The 16348-nt window shown below is 45.6% G+C and overlaps 1 protein-coding gene, 1 long non-coding RNA gene and 1 pseudogene across 3 annotated transcripts in view; 2 read left to right on the plus strand and 1 right to left on the minus strand.

Moving 5' to 3' along the window:
• Positions 1-7115, minus strand: part of METTL14 (methyltransferase 14, N6-adenosine-methyltransferase subunit) — a 33890-nt gene extending 26775 nt beyond the window's left edge. Inside the window, exons 1-4 of one of the 2 annotated variants that reach the window (XM_062199699.1) lie at positions 5542-6504; positions 5212-5254; positions 1569-1657; positions 821-908 (exon numbers count right to left, since the gene is read on the minus strand). In XM_062199699.1, coding sequence (XP_062055683.1) covers positions 821-908; positions 1569-1657; positions 5212-5232 — 198 coding nt within the window. In that variant the 5' untranslated portion in view covers positions 5233-5254; positions 5542-6504. Of the gene's footprint in view, positions 1-820; positions 909-1568; positions 1658-5211; positions 5255-5541; positions 6505-6906 lie in introns of those variants that run through there. The other variant, XM_062199698.1, reaches the window with a different exon arrangement.
• Positions 7116-7176: 61 nt separating this feature from the next.
• LOC133765556 (uncharacterized) lies at positions 7177-9425 on the plus strand. Its single transcript, XR_009866609.1, has 3 exons — positions 7177-7318; positions 8399-8551; positions 8921-9425. It is a non-coding gene; the product is annotated as an uncharacterized LOC133765556 (long non-coding RNA).
• Positions 9426-10097: 672 nt separating this feature from the next.
• Positions 10098-11689, plus strand: LOC133765276 (nck-associated protein 5-like; annotated as a pseudogene).
• Positions 11690-16348: the final 4659 nt, after the last annotated feature.

Below are 16348 nucleotides of genomic sequence, written 5' to 3' on the forward strand. Positions count from 1 at the left end.
AACAAAATAAAAATTTCATCATTATCATGAATAATACCTGCAGCTACTAATGTTTTATTTACTGAATTATCTAGCCTCATTTATCTCATTTATAATACACTACATGTAAGAATTTAGCTTGAGAAATGACCACCAATGGGGCTTGTTTTATTTCTTTTAGGTTGAACCATTTGAAAATACTGCTTTTATAAGCTGAAAATATTATCCACAATTATACAGGGTTAAACCTCACAAAATATTTAGAAAAATATTTAGGTTACAAATTAGTATACATCAAAGTACAACACATAAGAATACTCACTAGATTAGTTCCATCACTGAACTTTCTAGTGACATGGAAACTATGCTTTATCTTCTTTATTAAATATATACAACAATTAACTTGAAAAAATGGAGGTTTCTTATCAAATAAATATTGCAACTATAGTTTTAGAAGTTGGGTTTTCTTTGCTCTTTCAGAAATGGTTCTATACTATGAGTTGCTAAAATATTTTTTTTTTGTTATAAGCTTATTTTTAAGAGAGAGGGAGAGAGAGAAAGCTCCCATTCATTGGTTCACACCCCAAATATCCACAACAGGGGAGAGAGGAAGCCAAAAGCTGTGAACTCAATCCAGGCCTTCCACAAGGTAGCAAGAACCCAATTACTTAAGACATCATGATTGCCTCCCAGGGTACACATTTGTAGGAAGCTGGATCAAGAGCAGAATGGCACTGGAACTCAGGCACTCCAATATGGAATATAGGCATCCTAAGCTAATGCTGGACACAGGATTTATTTACTTTATTGACTATATAAAATTATTCAATTTTCTACTTGCCTTATATTCTTCCATTTTGTCATCATCTGTCTCCCCTTCATCCAAGTACTTACGTTTTGCATTTGGAGCAGAGGTATCATAAGAAGCCCTAACAACAAAATATGCACATCACACATAAATATATACAAGATGTATAAATGTACATAGTAACAACATTAAATAATAGGTTATAAAACAGAACAAGGAAAAATTTTTCCTGATTAACCAGTAACTATTTACTCAGTTTATAAATCATCCAAAGTCATAAACCTTATTAATTAGTAATGTTGTGCTTTATTTTTGCAAAAGCAATCAAATGAGAAAATAAGCTGTTTGAAGGATATATTATAAAAAGAAATTTCTATATTATGTCTCATCAAGAAGATTCTGTACATAATTACATATAATTTTAATCTGTGCTGAGCAAAATTAATATCCAAATTCATAACTACAGTATTCAAAAATTCTACAACACTTTCTAAACTATCAAAAATACATTTTTGATATCAAGGTAAAATATATTTTCTTCCGTAAAAATTTTAGAAATATGCAACTATTTCTGATATATAAGCTAATTCTTCATCTGACATTTTCTAACTTGTAAATGAGAACTATATTTTTTGAAAATTATTTCATAAATTGACAATAAAACCAGTTTCTAAAATCCCAATTTTGATGCTTTTTTGTAACACACTCCAAACCATGAAAACAACGACCCTTTCAAAATACTAACATGCCAATAAAAGAAAAAAAAAATTCTTTGACTGACCTGCAAGTTTCTCTCGTTTCAGCAATTTCTCTCTGCTCATCTTTGCTGTTTAGCACAGCACCTATGCTGTCAGCACTTTCAGCTCCCAACTGAGAAAAGGCAAAAACCAAACCAAACCAAAACAAAACAAAAAAAACTTGATCACAATGCACTACATAGCATTTCTAGGCATTTAATATATCACATATCAAAAAATAAATAAATAGAAAACATCTCACAGAGCAAACAAATAATTAACCTGCAAGACAAAGTGAAATACCTTGGGACAAGGTTAACTAAGATAATTTTAACAGATAGAAAAGCATTTTATGTATTTAGTTATATTTCAAATGAATACATTTAACTTTAGCCAATTTCCTAGTTTAAAATAAATAATAAAACATGATTTAGTAGTGGTAGCAACTGAAAGGCAACAGTATTTATAAAGGGTGTAGAAGTATTTTATGTCCATAATCTACCAAAAATGGATCCAGTTTTTTTCAAGCTAAGTTTTTCTAATAATTATAAAATGTAATTTGACTTTGGGTTGGCAGCTGGGAAAATTTCACAAAATATAACAAATAGAACCAAATTATAGTTAAGAAAAGACTGGCTATAGAATAGGAACAATTTAGAAAAAACTTTAGAAGCCACAAGAAGAAAGGCAGAAGGTAATTCCTAGGCATTGAAAAATCTAGAGGAACATTTTTAAGTACAAGAAAGGTATGAACAAATCTGCATTAAATAATCTCTTTAGTTCAGGGGAGGTGAGAAGGCATACTAAAGTATCAGAGCAGCAAGTCACCAGCCTTGATATTAAACACTGCCTTCCACCCTTTTAGTCTACCCACTTCATATGATTCTCCTCAGTTTTCTCTAAGGATAAATCTCTTTTAATATATTAACTGTTTCTGAAATTTCAACTCCTCCATACGATCTTCCTGACCCGTTTTCTCTTTACTCAGTAGACAAATACATTTACTTCCTATAGTTGGAGTGCTTTCTAACTTTCTTCGTATGATTATCTATTCTGCTTTTATATCTCAGGTGAGTACAAGTTTCTTCAAAGATAATTCTTCCATGATTATTATATATATATATATATATATAGGACAGGTAGCCCCCTTCCATTGTTCACTTTTTTACAGTTTTTCTTAATAATTTTATATCTTAACATAATTTTAATTTTTTTTTATTTTCTATTTGTGCCTTTTTATAGTTTCTATCACAACTTCCAATTATTTCATTTGTAACTGAATCATTTCACCAGTTTACTTTTGTTCACTTCTTCCTGATAAGCTCTAAACTCCCTGATGCTAAGAACCCCGACTGCCTTGTTGGGATGCATATGTTTACCAAGTAGTAAAATGCCTGATAGATCTTCAACACATGTGTGTAGAATGAAGGAAGATTTTCTACTAGGATCTAAATTAGGATACAATGTATGACCACAGAAATGCTTTAAATTAAAAAAAAATATTATATGTTGCAGAGAAATCGAGAAAGAGAGGAAGAGGGCTCATATTTGCTGGTTTACTTCCTAAAAGCTCCCGATGGCCGAGCTGAGCTGGGAGCCAGGAATTCAACCTTGGTAACATGGGCTGCAGAAGCCCAATTACTTGAGTTATCATTCCTTCCTCCCAGGGTCTACATCAGGAGTCATGAGTCAGAATCAGGAATCAAATCCAGACACTCTAATTTAGGACCTGGACATCTTAGCTGCTATGTTAATTTTTTTTTTTTTTTTTAAATTGTGAAATGACTAGATCAAGACAACAACAGAGTTTTACTATGATGGAACTAAGTACATTACTTTAATAATTATGAAAATTTGGCATTAAACAAAGGCATATATGATTTTTTAAAACAAAGCTACAAGTTAAAGTAACAGGTAGGGAGTAAATGTTGTGGTACAGTTGGTTAAGCTACTGTTTGTAATGCCATCAACCTATATTGGTGTGCTAGTTCAATTCCCATCTGCTCGGCTTCCAATCTAGCTTTTTTCTTGGAAGGCCGTGGATGATGGCTCCAGTCCATGAGGCAGACCTGGATGGAGTTCCAGGCTCCTGGCTTTAGCCTCTGTGCGGGCCAGCCACACCAGTTGAATGGAACCTGAAGGAGGGAGTGGGAATGAAAAGAGGGACAAGGGTACAGAGAATTGGAGCCAAGACAACAAGGCTGGTCAAGGCTCATTTATTCTAATGTCTTGGTGGTATTTATACATAACCAGCTGTAGATGAAAGAAGCACAAAGAAGTACAAAAGATAACAACATACGTATGCAACTTATTGGGGCCTCCAGTAGCACAGATAATTTTAACAGAGTGTTCTTGATTAACATCCTCCTTCAGCATGGGAGTATGTGACTTTCTTATCCCAAGAACTCCACAAGCCAAGACTGGCCTTGATTTGTCCAAAGGCTGCCTACATCTCCCCCTTTTTTATTTTGAGAATGGCCTCTGTCTTAGGTTGCCTTCAGTCAACTCTGCCCTTACCCGTCATTGGTAACTCTGGCAGCTTGGCCTAGAGCCCTGTCTTAGGTTGGTACAGGATGCTGAGTGTCTTACCTGTCTTTGAGGACCATTCCAGCTAGGCATTGGGAGAGAGTTAAAAATGGATAAGATATTAGGCCAAATATCAATTATTTTGATTACAAAGGAAGTTTAGTATGAAGTTTTAAATGATGGATCTCAGTCCATATAGACTGTAGCAAAGTTAACATAAGTTGTAAAACACACGGAAAACATCCCATACAAAGGAGGAAAAGCAACAGTGGTCCAGCCAACATTAATAACCAATGGATCCACTGGAACCCTCCAAATGATAGGGGGTTGGTAATGAACATGTGTTGCATTTTTTCTTATCCCAAGAACTCCACAAGCCAAGACTGGCCTTGATTTGTCCAAATGCTGCTTACAAGCCTCAGCCCTGCCTGTTTTGGGAGATAAAAGACGTCTGCCTCCCTTTCTCTGTTATTCTGCCTTTCTAATAGACACATAAATTTCTTCCTCTTCTTCTTCGTTTTTTTTTTTTTTAAATGGAGGTAAAAATTGCTAGCCAAGCGGTAGTTCAACTGCCAACATCATTGTCTGGGAGTTACTGCACCCAACTTTCTCACCCAAAAGACAAAAGCAAACTAGGCAAATCACACACATTGAGTTGTGCTCTACTCTGGTATCTTGTCAATTAACAAGTGTTTATTAAAAGTCTACTTTGTGCAAGAAGCAATGCTAAGGTAGATTAATCCAACAGGAATCAAATGCAAAGACTTTGCACTCAAACTCGTTATATGCTATATGACAGTTATTTATAATAAGTAGTGGAAGAATCATGGTAAGGAAAATTAAGCTTATAGGAAGTGCATAAGCCTGAGATTAAGATAAATTTCATCACTAAATTCTGGGTTGCACCATGAAGATAGATGAAATTCAGAAAGGAAGGAAGACAACTTGAAAAACCATAAGGTGTATACTACATAAATCCTGTCCCAGAGAGTAATATACAAGTCTGTCATGTTCACACAGAGAAAGGCAAGTGAAATGCTCAAACTATCGTTTCACGGGGCATTCTTCTTGATTTGCATCCAACTGGAAGACCAGGAGATAGCTAGTATTCCAGAACAAGCATGGAAAGGCCTAAATTACAATTGTAATTTGCAAACTTACCAGCTCTGTGACCTTGCTCATCTCTAAGCTTCCATAATCTAATCTGTAGGTTTGAAGAAGGGATTTAATAAATGAGTCATTATTAAATTTTATGCATTTAGTAAGCTCTTTGTGGGTAGGAACTACCTATCATTCATAGTTCATTTGTCAATACCTACTAGAGTCTCTGATACTTTTTTTAGTGTAAAACTAAAAAATCATTACATGAATGTGTTTTAAGTCAAAGATTAAAGTTTAGAATGTGTGAGTGAAGCACCTTATGCGGTGGTAACAAACGTTTTTTAAAATAACATGATAAAAGAAGTTGGTAAAAAGACTTAAAAAGGATACCTGGTTTGTCCAATAGTGAAATGCCTGAGAGACAAAGGACAGATCTGATTCCAAATTCCCACAATTTCAACAGTATACCACAAATCTGTTCATCAGATCATAAAAGAGGACAGGTTTCAGGTAAGCATTTACTAGTACTAAATTACTTACGAAAACTAACGGCAAAGATGCCTCATTAAAGCCTATGATCATTTTCCTCATCACATGTACTGATCTGAATGGAAGAATGGAAAACAAAGCCCTGACTTTAAGTAGATGGAGGACAATCTGTATTTTATACATGTGTACTTTAATCAGCAAACGTTAATTAACTCAAACTCAAGAAGCAGTGAAAAATGGTTAACAAGACAAGCTTTGCTGAGAGGAACATAGGTTCAATATCCTGGTGGAGAGGTGAGTGACCAGGGCTAAAAGTACTTAACCTCTGAACCCTATTTCACTACTGAAGAAATAAATAATAACATCCATTTCAAGGGGTTGCTGTGAATGATCAGAACATTGTGTATACATAGTGTATACATAAGATAAGATGCAGGATCTAAAATTTTGCTACTACTTATCTTTAGAAATGATCCCAAATAAAGCGCTGTTAACAACAAAGCCACATTTCAAGAATTGATGCTGACTACAAGAAATAACAAGACACAGAACACCATCTGAATACTGAAAGGAAATCTAGGGGACACGTCACTTCTCCTTCCACGAACTGCAGTAATTTGCTTATAGACCAAAGCTTTGTATCCTCCTCGTGGAGGCCCTAGCCAGACACTTGGCATGCGTTCCTTAGAGGCTGCTGAAGAGTAGTCATAGCATTTTTTTTTTTTTTTTTTGGACAGGCAGAGTGGACAGTGAGTGAGAGAGAGAGAGAGAGAAAGGTCTTCCTTTACTGTTGGTTCACCCTCCAATGGCCGCCGTGGCCAGCGCGCTGCGAAGCCAGGAGCCAGGTTCTTCTCCTGGTCTCCCATGGGGTGCAGGGCCCAAGCACCTGGGCCATCCTCCACTGCACTCCCGGGCCACAGCAGAGAGCTGGCCTGGAAGAGGGGCAACCGGGACAGAATCCGGCGCCCCGACCTGGACTAGAACCCGGTGTGCCGGCGCCGCAGGCGGAGGATTAGCCTAGTGAGCCGCCGCGCCAGCCTAATCATAGCATTCAATTTGGCACCACAACGACCGCAGCAGGAACTGGAAGAAAGTTCAGGTCACGACGGGAAATGACAACAAGACCAGAGGCCCAGGGCTCAGGGTCGCGGGATCAGGAAGGCGCTGATAGAAGAAGGAAGGGCAGAGAAAGGCAGGAGAACGAGAGTGCGGTCGCGCAGGCGCATTTGAGATCCCTCCCCACCTGGGCCACCCCTGGCTGCTGACCTGTTGTGCAAGGAGCCGTCGCCGTAACTTCTGCCGCTCTCGGATCTCCTGCAAGCGGCTATCCATGTTCCGTCTTTCACCACCCGAATACTCGCCACTCTTGAATGAACCCCTGTCCAATCTTGCGAATCACTAGAGCAAACTTTACAAGGAAGTACCTGCTGGGACTGCACACCAGGAAGGCTTTCCTCTGCTCGGATTTCCGGCGCGACCGGAATTGGCGCGTCCAGATCCGGAAGTCCCGCCTCCTACCGGACGCCTGCAATTTGACGCCACCTGGAAAGGATCCAATGAGAGGCGTTGCTGCGCTAGAGGGGGCTCAAGCCTTTTGGCCGTTGAGCGCCTCCCGGAAGTGCTCTTTGGTGGTCCGCCGTGAGACCATCGACAAGCGTTTTTCACTTCTCTCTCTTTGGTAGGTCATCAGTATTGTTTAAAATACTGTTCTGAAATGTTTATTCGCTTTTCCATTAATTCCCTAGTTGACACCCCTGATGTTTTAAAGCTTGACAGACGTCCCCCCACCCTTTTTCTCCTTAAGATGCATTTAATCGTTTGAAAGGCAGAATTATAGAGACAAAAATATTTTCCATCCATCTGCTCACTCCCAAATGGCTCACGTGGGTGACAGGGCGTCAAGCACTTCATCCGTCTTCCACTGCTTTCCCAAGCCTGTTAGCAGGGAGCTGGATCAGAAGTGGAGTAGCTGGTATGCTAGTGCTCATTCGGGATGCTGGCTTCAGAGGCGATGCCTTAACTTGCTGGACCACAATGCCTGACCCCCAGGACTCATTTTTAACTGCAAGCACAAACTCAGCTTGCCCAGAATTGAAGCCTTGGCCTCGCTACCTGAGTGACCTTGGCTAGTCAACTACCTCCTGAGCCATAGGGTTTTTTTGTTGGTTGGTTGGTTGGTTTTTGGTAAAATAGGAGTAATAAGAGTACCTCCTCACAGAGTTGTGAAAATTGAAAGAATAAATGGCATCTGGCATGATGTGTGTTATATATACCTCATGATCTCATTCTTTTTTTTTCTTTTTAAGATTTTATTTGTTTATTTCAGAGATAGAGTTACAGTTTGAGGGAAAGAGAAAGAGAAAGGTCTTCCATGCACTGGTTCACTCCCCAAACTACTGCAACGGCTGGAGCAGGGCCGATCTGGAACCAGGAGCCAGGAGCTTCTTCCTGGTCTCCCACACGGATGCAGGGGCCCAAACACTGAGGCCATCTTCTACTGCTTTCCCACGTCGTAGCAGGGAGCTGGATTGGAAGAGAAGTAGCCAGGACTAGAACTAGAACTGGGATGCCAGTGCTGCAGGTGGAGGGTTAGCCTACTGTGCTGTAGCACTGGCCCCCTGATCTGGTTTTGAAAGACAATTTTAAAAGAGGTGTTCCAAAAATTTTCTTGAGTAATGGTAGCAATATTTTTAAAAATTAATTTCCAGGGAGCATAAGACATTTTTGAAAATATGAGTTAATGTATGTTTCTTTACAGATTGGTGGCAGTTTGGCCTCTGGCATAGCAGTTAAGACTCTACCTGGGACATCTGCATCAGACATCAGCTTCCCTTCTGATTCCAGCTTTCTCCTAATGTGCACCCTGGCAGGCAGCTATGATGACTCAAGTAGTGGAGTCCCTGTCAGCCAGGTAGGGGATCTGGATGGAGTTCTGAGAACCTGACAACAGCCCTGTCTGCTGGAAATTTGTGGGCATCTGTGTATCTGCGTTTCAAAGAAAAATAAATACCCAAAAATCAGTTGGACCTCTTACCTGCTAATTATTTGAGTAGTAAACTGAGTTAAACTATTCAGCAATGATGGTAATGGACATTTGTTTACACAAATCTTTACTGCTATTGAACTTTTTATATGACAAGCAGCATGTTAGAGCTTAGATCCTAGCAGAAATCAAAGATTAAATAATTCAGTTTTTCTTTATGGAGGTATATTGTGTAAGGAGATTTTTTTTCCTGGTAAGGTACTATTTCAGGTAACTGACTGTGGTCTTTCATTCCAGTGCTTCACCTACAGCTGCTGCAAGATGATGGTTGGGCTGGGTGTCTGCAAGCTACATACATTTCACACCTTTCCCTGACAGATGACTTCCAGTAAGATTGTGCCTACAGGAGGAACAGGGAGGAAATCAGTAGGTGGAACAATGGAAAGTATTGTTTTTCTTCACTTTTACTTTGCTTCTGGCATCCAAGGGAATGGCTATGTCCTGTACAAAGCCCACAATCAGTTAAAGCTGTTTTCTCAAACCCCCAATGTGGCCTCGTAGTAGTGGCCTTGCTTTTGAGCTCTGACAATACAACCTTCTCTCTCTTATGTATACCAGCTTTAAGACTGGTAGCCACTTGCAGTTAGGAGTTTTTATTTTAATTTCACTTTCCCCTTTTGCTCTTCTACCCCCATTATCTGTGTAACCATTTCTCTGTAGTAACTGGTGTCTGGTTAAATTACTTTGAATGATTTCTGTTTTCCCACATGGGAATCTGACTGATTAAAGATGCAGATGTGTACTACCTTACAGTATTTACAAAGCCACTGGAATCCTTCAGAAAGTTTTTTCAGTTTTTAAAAAAACGGGAATATAATTCTAAATCCTGTCTCTCCACCAGTGAGATTTTAAAACACCAGAGCACAGTAGAGTAGTATATGTGCCTACCACTAATATGATTTCATCATGGCAACATCAGAGCCACCAGAGTCTGTGTAGTAGTAGAAGGAAAGAGAATAAATTTAGGAAGTTCCCACCTGATTCTTCTTTGAAGAAGCAGTTTAACTTACATGCACTTATATTAAAAAGGTAATGAGATCCACATTACAATGTATACATTTCTCCCTAGCTCCTTGACAATGACTCCTCTGAACGTATATATCCAACTGCATTTTATGAGAATGACCTCCACAATCTCTGCTATGGTTGGGATGTTTTTGTCCTCTACAAAAAGTAATGTTCAAAGTTTATCCTCAATGTAATATTATTGGAGGAGCCACGGCCTTTGGAAGGTTACTGAACCCTGAGTACTCTACCTTCCTGAATGAGGTCAGGTGCCCTTGTTATAGGGCTTGGTGAGGGCAAGGATTGGGGCACAGCTGGCTAAGCAACTTGTTCTGATGCTGGAATCCCCTATCAAAGTGCTGACTGGAGTCCTGGCTGCTATGCTTCGGATTCAGCTCTCTGAATATTTCCCAATAAGAGCCCAAACAGCAGCTCTATGAAGCTGCCTTCCAAGACCCCCACCAAGGTGGTGCCTTGGCCTGGGGCCTCCCCGGTCGCCAAGGAGCCCCCAAGCCTGACAAGGGCAAGGGCCCGCCTTGGGCAGACTGCAGTGGCGGCAGCGGCGGTGGCACAGCCCCGACATCAGGCCCCGCTGACCCGGGCCAGGGCCCCAAGGCGCCGGCCCCACACTCAGCCATTGAGGAGAAGGTGATGAATGGTATCGAGGAGAACATGTTACAGCTCCAGGGCCAGGACCGAGCTCCCTGGCCCTGAGGTCAAGCATCGCAACACCAGTAGCATCTCCAGCTGGTTTGGCCTGAAGAAGAGCAAACTGCTGGCCCTGAACCGCTGCACAGAGGCCCCCAAGGGCAAGGAGGGGGCCAGCGGCGGCTCCCTGCTCTGCAAGGAGGTCAAGATGGGAAGCACGGGAGCTGGAAGCCGAGAGTCTCAACATCTCCAAGCTGGTAGCCAAGGCCGAAGACCTGCGGCGGGCACTGGAGGAGGAGAAAGCCTACTTGAGCATCAGGGCCCACCCGCAGCCCTGAGTCCCCAGCCCGGGGCCTGACACAGGACTCAGGCAGGTGCAGGGCCAGCTGGCTGTCAGGTACTAGGGCACAAACACCTTCATCCTACAGTTGCTTAACAGGGTGAATGGCAAGGAACTGCTGCCAAAGAGCTGACGGGACCCCAGGCATGAATACGATTTCCAGCCCTGGTGGCCTCCAACCCCAAGAACCCCTGGCTGGCCTGTGGGCCCCGCAATGGCCTTGTGGGCCCACTCCAGGGCTGCGGGAAACCTCCCGGGAAGCCAAGCAGCCAGCCGGGGCAGCGGGAAGAGACCCCCTCGGAGGACAGCCTGGCCGAGGTAGTGCCCGCCTCACACTTCACAGCCTGTGGTTCCTTGACCCGAACCTTGGCCAGTGGCATCGGCACCTTCCCAGCCCCAGACCATGGCAGCCGTGGGACGCCCAGCAAGAATCTTCCCAAGACCAAGCCTCCACGGCTGGAGCTGGAGCCCCCTCCCGGGGTGCCCCCAGCCCGGTCCCCCGCCCTCACCAAAGTCCCGTGCCCTGCCCACACCCTGGAGCAGGAGGTGCCGGGCCTAGAGGAGCTCCTGGTGAGTGGGCGGCACCCCAGCTTGCCGGCCTTCCTGGCACTGCTCCTGGCCGCCCCGAGCCACCGTGGCCATCTGAAGTGTCCCGAGGATCCCTGTGAAGACCCAGGCCCAACACCACCCGTACAGCTGGCCAAGAACTGGACCTTCCCCAACACCAGGGCAGTGGGCAGCTCTGCGGACCCTTTCCTGCGCTCGCCCCGACAGCTGGAGGGGCTGCCCAGGACCCCACTGGCCCTGTCCATGGACCGGAAGTGGAGCCTGGAGCCCAGCCACACGTCCCCTCTGCCGCAAGGTCCTGCCTTCGGGGGCAGCCACACCCCTAGCACATCTGTGCGGGCAAGGAAGGCAGGGCGGCCAGTGGGGGCCCTCCGGGCTTTGAGGCCTCAGAGTCTCTCAGCGACTCACTGTATGATTCACTCTCCTCCTGCGGGAGTCAGGGCTGAGGGCCGGCCCCCTGTGCTCTCCGTGCTACCCTGAGACGCCGCAAGGCAGCAGGTGCATCAGACGAAGGTGATGGGGGTCCCCGGCACAGCCCACCGCCCATGCTCAGCTCAGGGAGAGACCCCCCCCCCACCCAGCCCCAGCCCCTTCTCGCCCAGAGTAAGGCTGTCTCTGCAGGGGTCGGGGGCTCCCACGGCCGCCATGGTCCAGTCCCCAGTCCCCAGTCCCCAGCCCCCACATCGGGCCGAGCCATCTTGTGGTGCTGGGCTTCCGGCCCACCAGCTGTGCCATCTCTGTCCAACCTGGCTGCTCCCTGCCCCGAAGGCCCCGTGGGGTCATCCCAGGACCCCACACTGGTGGGGTGTGGGGTGCCGGGGACAAGTTGCCTTCTGCCTCGCCCTGGCCCTCCCTGCTGTTTGGATGGTGCTGCCCCCCCCCCCCCCCCCCGCCACTGCCCATGTCCTTGAGGTCGATTTCTCTGTCTGGTTTATATATATATATATATATATATATATATATATATAAGCATCTGGCCCGGTCCCCCCCCCCCCCCCAGCCCCACACTGCAGTTAGTTTATCTGTCGTTACAAAACGTGGCTGCTCTGCTTCCAGCCTCATTGCATTTTGTAAGCAGAACTTTTCAGGAAGGCAGATACGATAATATTAGTGTCTGAATCTGCTGGTTGTTTCTGCTTTCTCCCCATGCTTTGTAAAGAACTGACACTCAGTAGATGCTTGAGGACGACCCTCTACCGAGTTTTGTTGGAAAAAATGCTTCCTATTTTTCTTTTTTTTTTAATTTTAAGATTTACTTTTTTGAAAGGCAGAGTTACAGAGGGAGCTGGTCCAGGCCAAAGCCCATGTGAGAGGCATGGGCCATTTTCTGCTGCCTTCCAGGGTGCGTTAGCACAGAGTTGAACTGGAAGTGGAGCTGCCAGCACTTGAATTTGCACTCTGATATCAGATGCCAGTGTGGCAAGCAGCAGCTTCACCTGAAAGTCCTTAAAACACTAAGCATGCAACCATCTCAAAAATCTGTGGGATTCAAGATTTAATATGATGAAACATTCTTTTAAAATAAAAATAATTTAGGGGCCAGCGCTGTGGCTCACTTGGCTAATCCTCTGCCTGTGGCACCGGCATCCCATATGGGTACTGGGTTTTAGTCCTGGTTGTTCCTCTTCCAGGCCAGCTCTCTGCTGTAGCCCGGGAAGGCAGTGGAGGATGGCCCAAGTGCTTGGGTCCCTGCATCTGCATGGGCGACCAGGAAGAAGCTCCTAGCTCCTGGCTTCAGATCAGTGTAGCTCTGGCTGGCTGTAGTGGCCATTTGGGGGGTGAACCAACGGAAGGAAGACCTTTCTCTCTGTCTCTCCCTCTCACTGTCTGTAACTCTGTCAAATAAATGAAATTTAAAAAAAATTTATTCCTAATTTATCTGCTTTGTAAGCTGTTTCCTTTAACAAGTCACTCCCTGTATGCTGTAGTTGTATGTGTCCCACAAAAACCATGTGTTGGCAATTGCATCCATTAACACAGCAGTGTTGGGATGATGGGCCTAATGTATGCTCATTAGGCCGTGAGTTCTAGAGTGGATTATCAAAGTAGTGGGGTTGTGATTGTGGAAACCTAAAGGGTGTGGTGGTCCCCTTCTTTCTTGCTCTCATTCCCAATCTCTCACCTGCTCTTACCCTCCCACTTTTTGGCATGGGAAGATGCAGCAAGAAGGCCATTTGCAAATGGCAGCCCCTTGTCTTGATCTTCTGCTGGCCGGCCTCCAGAACTTGTGCCAATAAATTATGTTCAGGACAAATTACCCAGTCTGCAGTAGTCTGTTAAAACAATAGGGAGTAAACATTCTGTACATATACCTCTGCCTGACAGAAAAATATTGAGTTAAAAATATGTCACAATAGTGGAGATATCGGCTAGCACCATGGCTCACCTGGCTAATCATCCTCCTGCAGCACCGGCACCCCAGGTTCTAGTCCCGGTTGGGGTGCCAGATTCTGTCCCGGCTGCTCCTCTTCCATTCCAGCTCTCTGCTGTGGCCCGGGAGTGCAGTGGAAGATGGCCCAAGTGCTTGGGCCCTGCACCCGCATGGGAGACCAGGCAGAAGCACCTGGCTCCTGGCTTCGGATTGGCGCAGCGCGCTGGCAGCAGCATGCAGGCCGTATTGGCCGTTAGGGGGTGAATCAATGGAAAGGAAGACCTTTCTACCTCTCTCTCTGTTTGTCTCTGCCTGTCAAAAAATTAAAAAAAAAAATTAGTGGAGATATCTGTATGTATCTCTTGCATGTAGCAAGTCCTCTGAGAAATGAAATTGTTTATGAAACAAAAGCTTCTTGGGGTTTATTCTGTGGTGTTTCAAGAACAGGAAATTCTGTGCTGTAGTTATTCAAACTAATAGATTTTACACCTCAATATGGTTTTAAATTTTGTTTTTACATGTTAATTCTTTAAAGTTGAGTATCCAAGTTGGGTTCAAAGTGCCGACTGAGCTCCTGTAAAGTCAGGGTCTCTACCCAGCAACAGGATCAGATACCTACCTCAAAAGCAAAGGAGCTGGGGGCAGGCATTGTTGAAAGGCTAAAGAAAGGAGAAATGCAGTAAGGAAGAGAGGTCAGCCCCAGGTCAAGCTTCGTGCCCAGGCCTGGCGTCCTGGGATCCTCTTCCTACCTGGTGGCTCTTGTGACAAAGTAAGAGGAGATCAAGTCCCAGTGATCCTCTGTCCAGACACGCGGATGCCCGGAGCTGCCACAGGCCTATCCCAGGGTCCCTGCTGCAGCTCGCTGGCCGGGGTCTCCCAGGCTGGCTGGGGTCCCTCGGTCTGAGGTGCAGGTCCCTTTCATGAGACCCTCCCTCTTCACCTTCAGCGAAGCTGCTTGGGCACTGGCTCCAAGGGCTGATGGGACAGGCCATGTGCCGCCGTCCATGCTCTCCCTGGGGGTCTTGCAGACTCCCGGTGCTGTGGGTCCCAGGCGGCCGTGAAGGTGATCCACAAGCTCTGCAGAAGCCAAGTGGCCACAACTAGAAGGAAGGCAGGTGGCCACTGCGGTGCGCTGTGTTCCAGGTTGTGGGTGTGTTCGCGTATCCTCCCTGGAGGTGAGAGATGACCCGGTCCCAAGCCCAGAAGGCAGCAGTTAGGGGTAGATTTCCCTGAAGGGGAGAGACCATGCTACCCTGGGCGCTTTCCCTGGGGCCTGGGAATACAAGCAGGGTCCCAATTTACTTTTCTCCAGCTTGGATTGGTTGTCAAAGTTGGTTGCAGGACGCTGGGGCATCCTGTCAACCTCCAGCCTGCCAGTGATTGCCCCGTCCACAGATCCTCCCTTTTCTGGGATGAACTAGATTCATTCTGTGCTTTGTGGCCCAGCCCTTGCCATGGTAGATTTGTCCTTGCTCGCCATTGGACCCACACTCCACCCAATGGGATTAACTCCATCGATTCCAAATGGGGACGAGGAGACCTAGAGCAGAAGCCTGGAGGCTGGGTCTGATGACACGGCTGGGGTGCAGGTCTTTAGAGACGCATGTGCCTTTCCCTTCCATGGGCTCCTGTTGTGTAATTTTTCATCACAACCCTCCCTTTTAGTAGCCTTTTCTTGTAAGGTCCTTAAATGTGGTTCCTGTGGCTACTGAAAGTGGTCTGTGGCCTGGCCGTGTGTCTCCATCCCCAAGCCAGCCCTAGATGGCCTCTCCAGCCAAGGACCTGGCTACTATGGTCCTGGTACTGCCTGCTTTCCTCCATCGCCCTGAAGGGGCAGATGGTGAGAGGCCTGGCCAAGTGCTTGTGTGACCTCAGCCAGGGCAATGAACTCCCTGCCTCCCTCCAAGGGCCCTTCTGCTGAGCTCAGCTTTCAGAAAGGGGCAGCAGGAATCAGGGAAGGGCAGGGGCTGGTGTCCATCCTCTCCGCTTTGCTGTCACCAGCCTGCTCAGGACACATGTGCATCCCTTTGTAGAGGACAAGGGAGGCTCAGCGTCAGGGAAGGACTCACTGGAGGCAATCCTGGAGCCAGGATTGGACTCAGGTCTTGGGGGCTGTGCATCTTCATCTCACTGCCAAAGCCATGGGTCACATGCCTGAGTCTGCTGCCATCTCCATGGGTAGGTTCCAACAGCCCCTCCCTTCCCCAAATCTCAGGTGGAGTCTGGGGCTCATAGTCAGTGTGGGGACTCAGAGCTCCAGTCTCTAGGAGCCAAACACAACCATTATTAAGAAATGGCAGGGTAACCCATGCTCAAAGCAGCAGCCAATGGACAACAGTGCAGCCTGGAGAAGCCCCATGGCCTTCCCCTAAGCTCTAAGTGTCCTCCTGGTGTGACTATGGCTGGGCACTAGGGGTCAGAGAGCTTGGACCTGCGTGGAGTACTCCTGCCAAGGGAACAACCCTGCAGTCTTCTGAAAATCATTCGGTTGGATTGATTTTGGTCAATGCATCACTTTCCACGGAGGCCTTGCTGAGCCCTGGAGTTTGCTCCCCAGCCTCGGGTTCTGGTTGATAACAGTAAGGGCCGACTTTCCCAGCGCTGAGCCTTCCATACACACGTTTCACAGCCGTGGTCCTGGAGTAGATGTCTGTTGCATGTAACCCAAGAATCCAAGTAGACGATTGAAATAAATAAATATTTAAGATATTAAATTGTTGTCCGTGAGGATTTT

Source organism: Lepus europaeus, chromosome 8, assembly GCF_033115175.1.
Source record: "Lepus europaeus isolate LE1 chromosome 8, mLepTim1.pri, whole genome shotgun sequence".
Taxonomy (NCBI): Eukaryota; Metazoa; Chordata; class Mammalia; order Lagomorpha; family Leporidae; genus Lepus; species Lepus europaeus.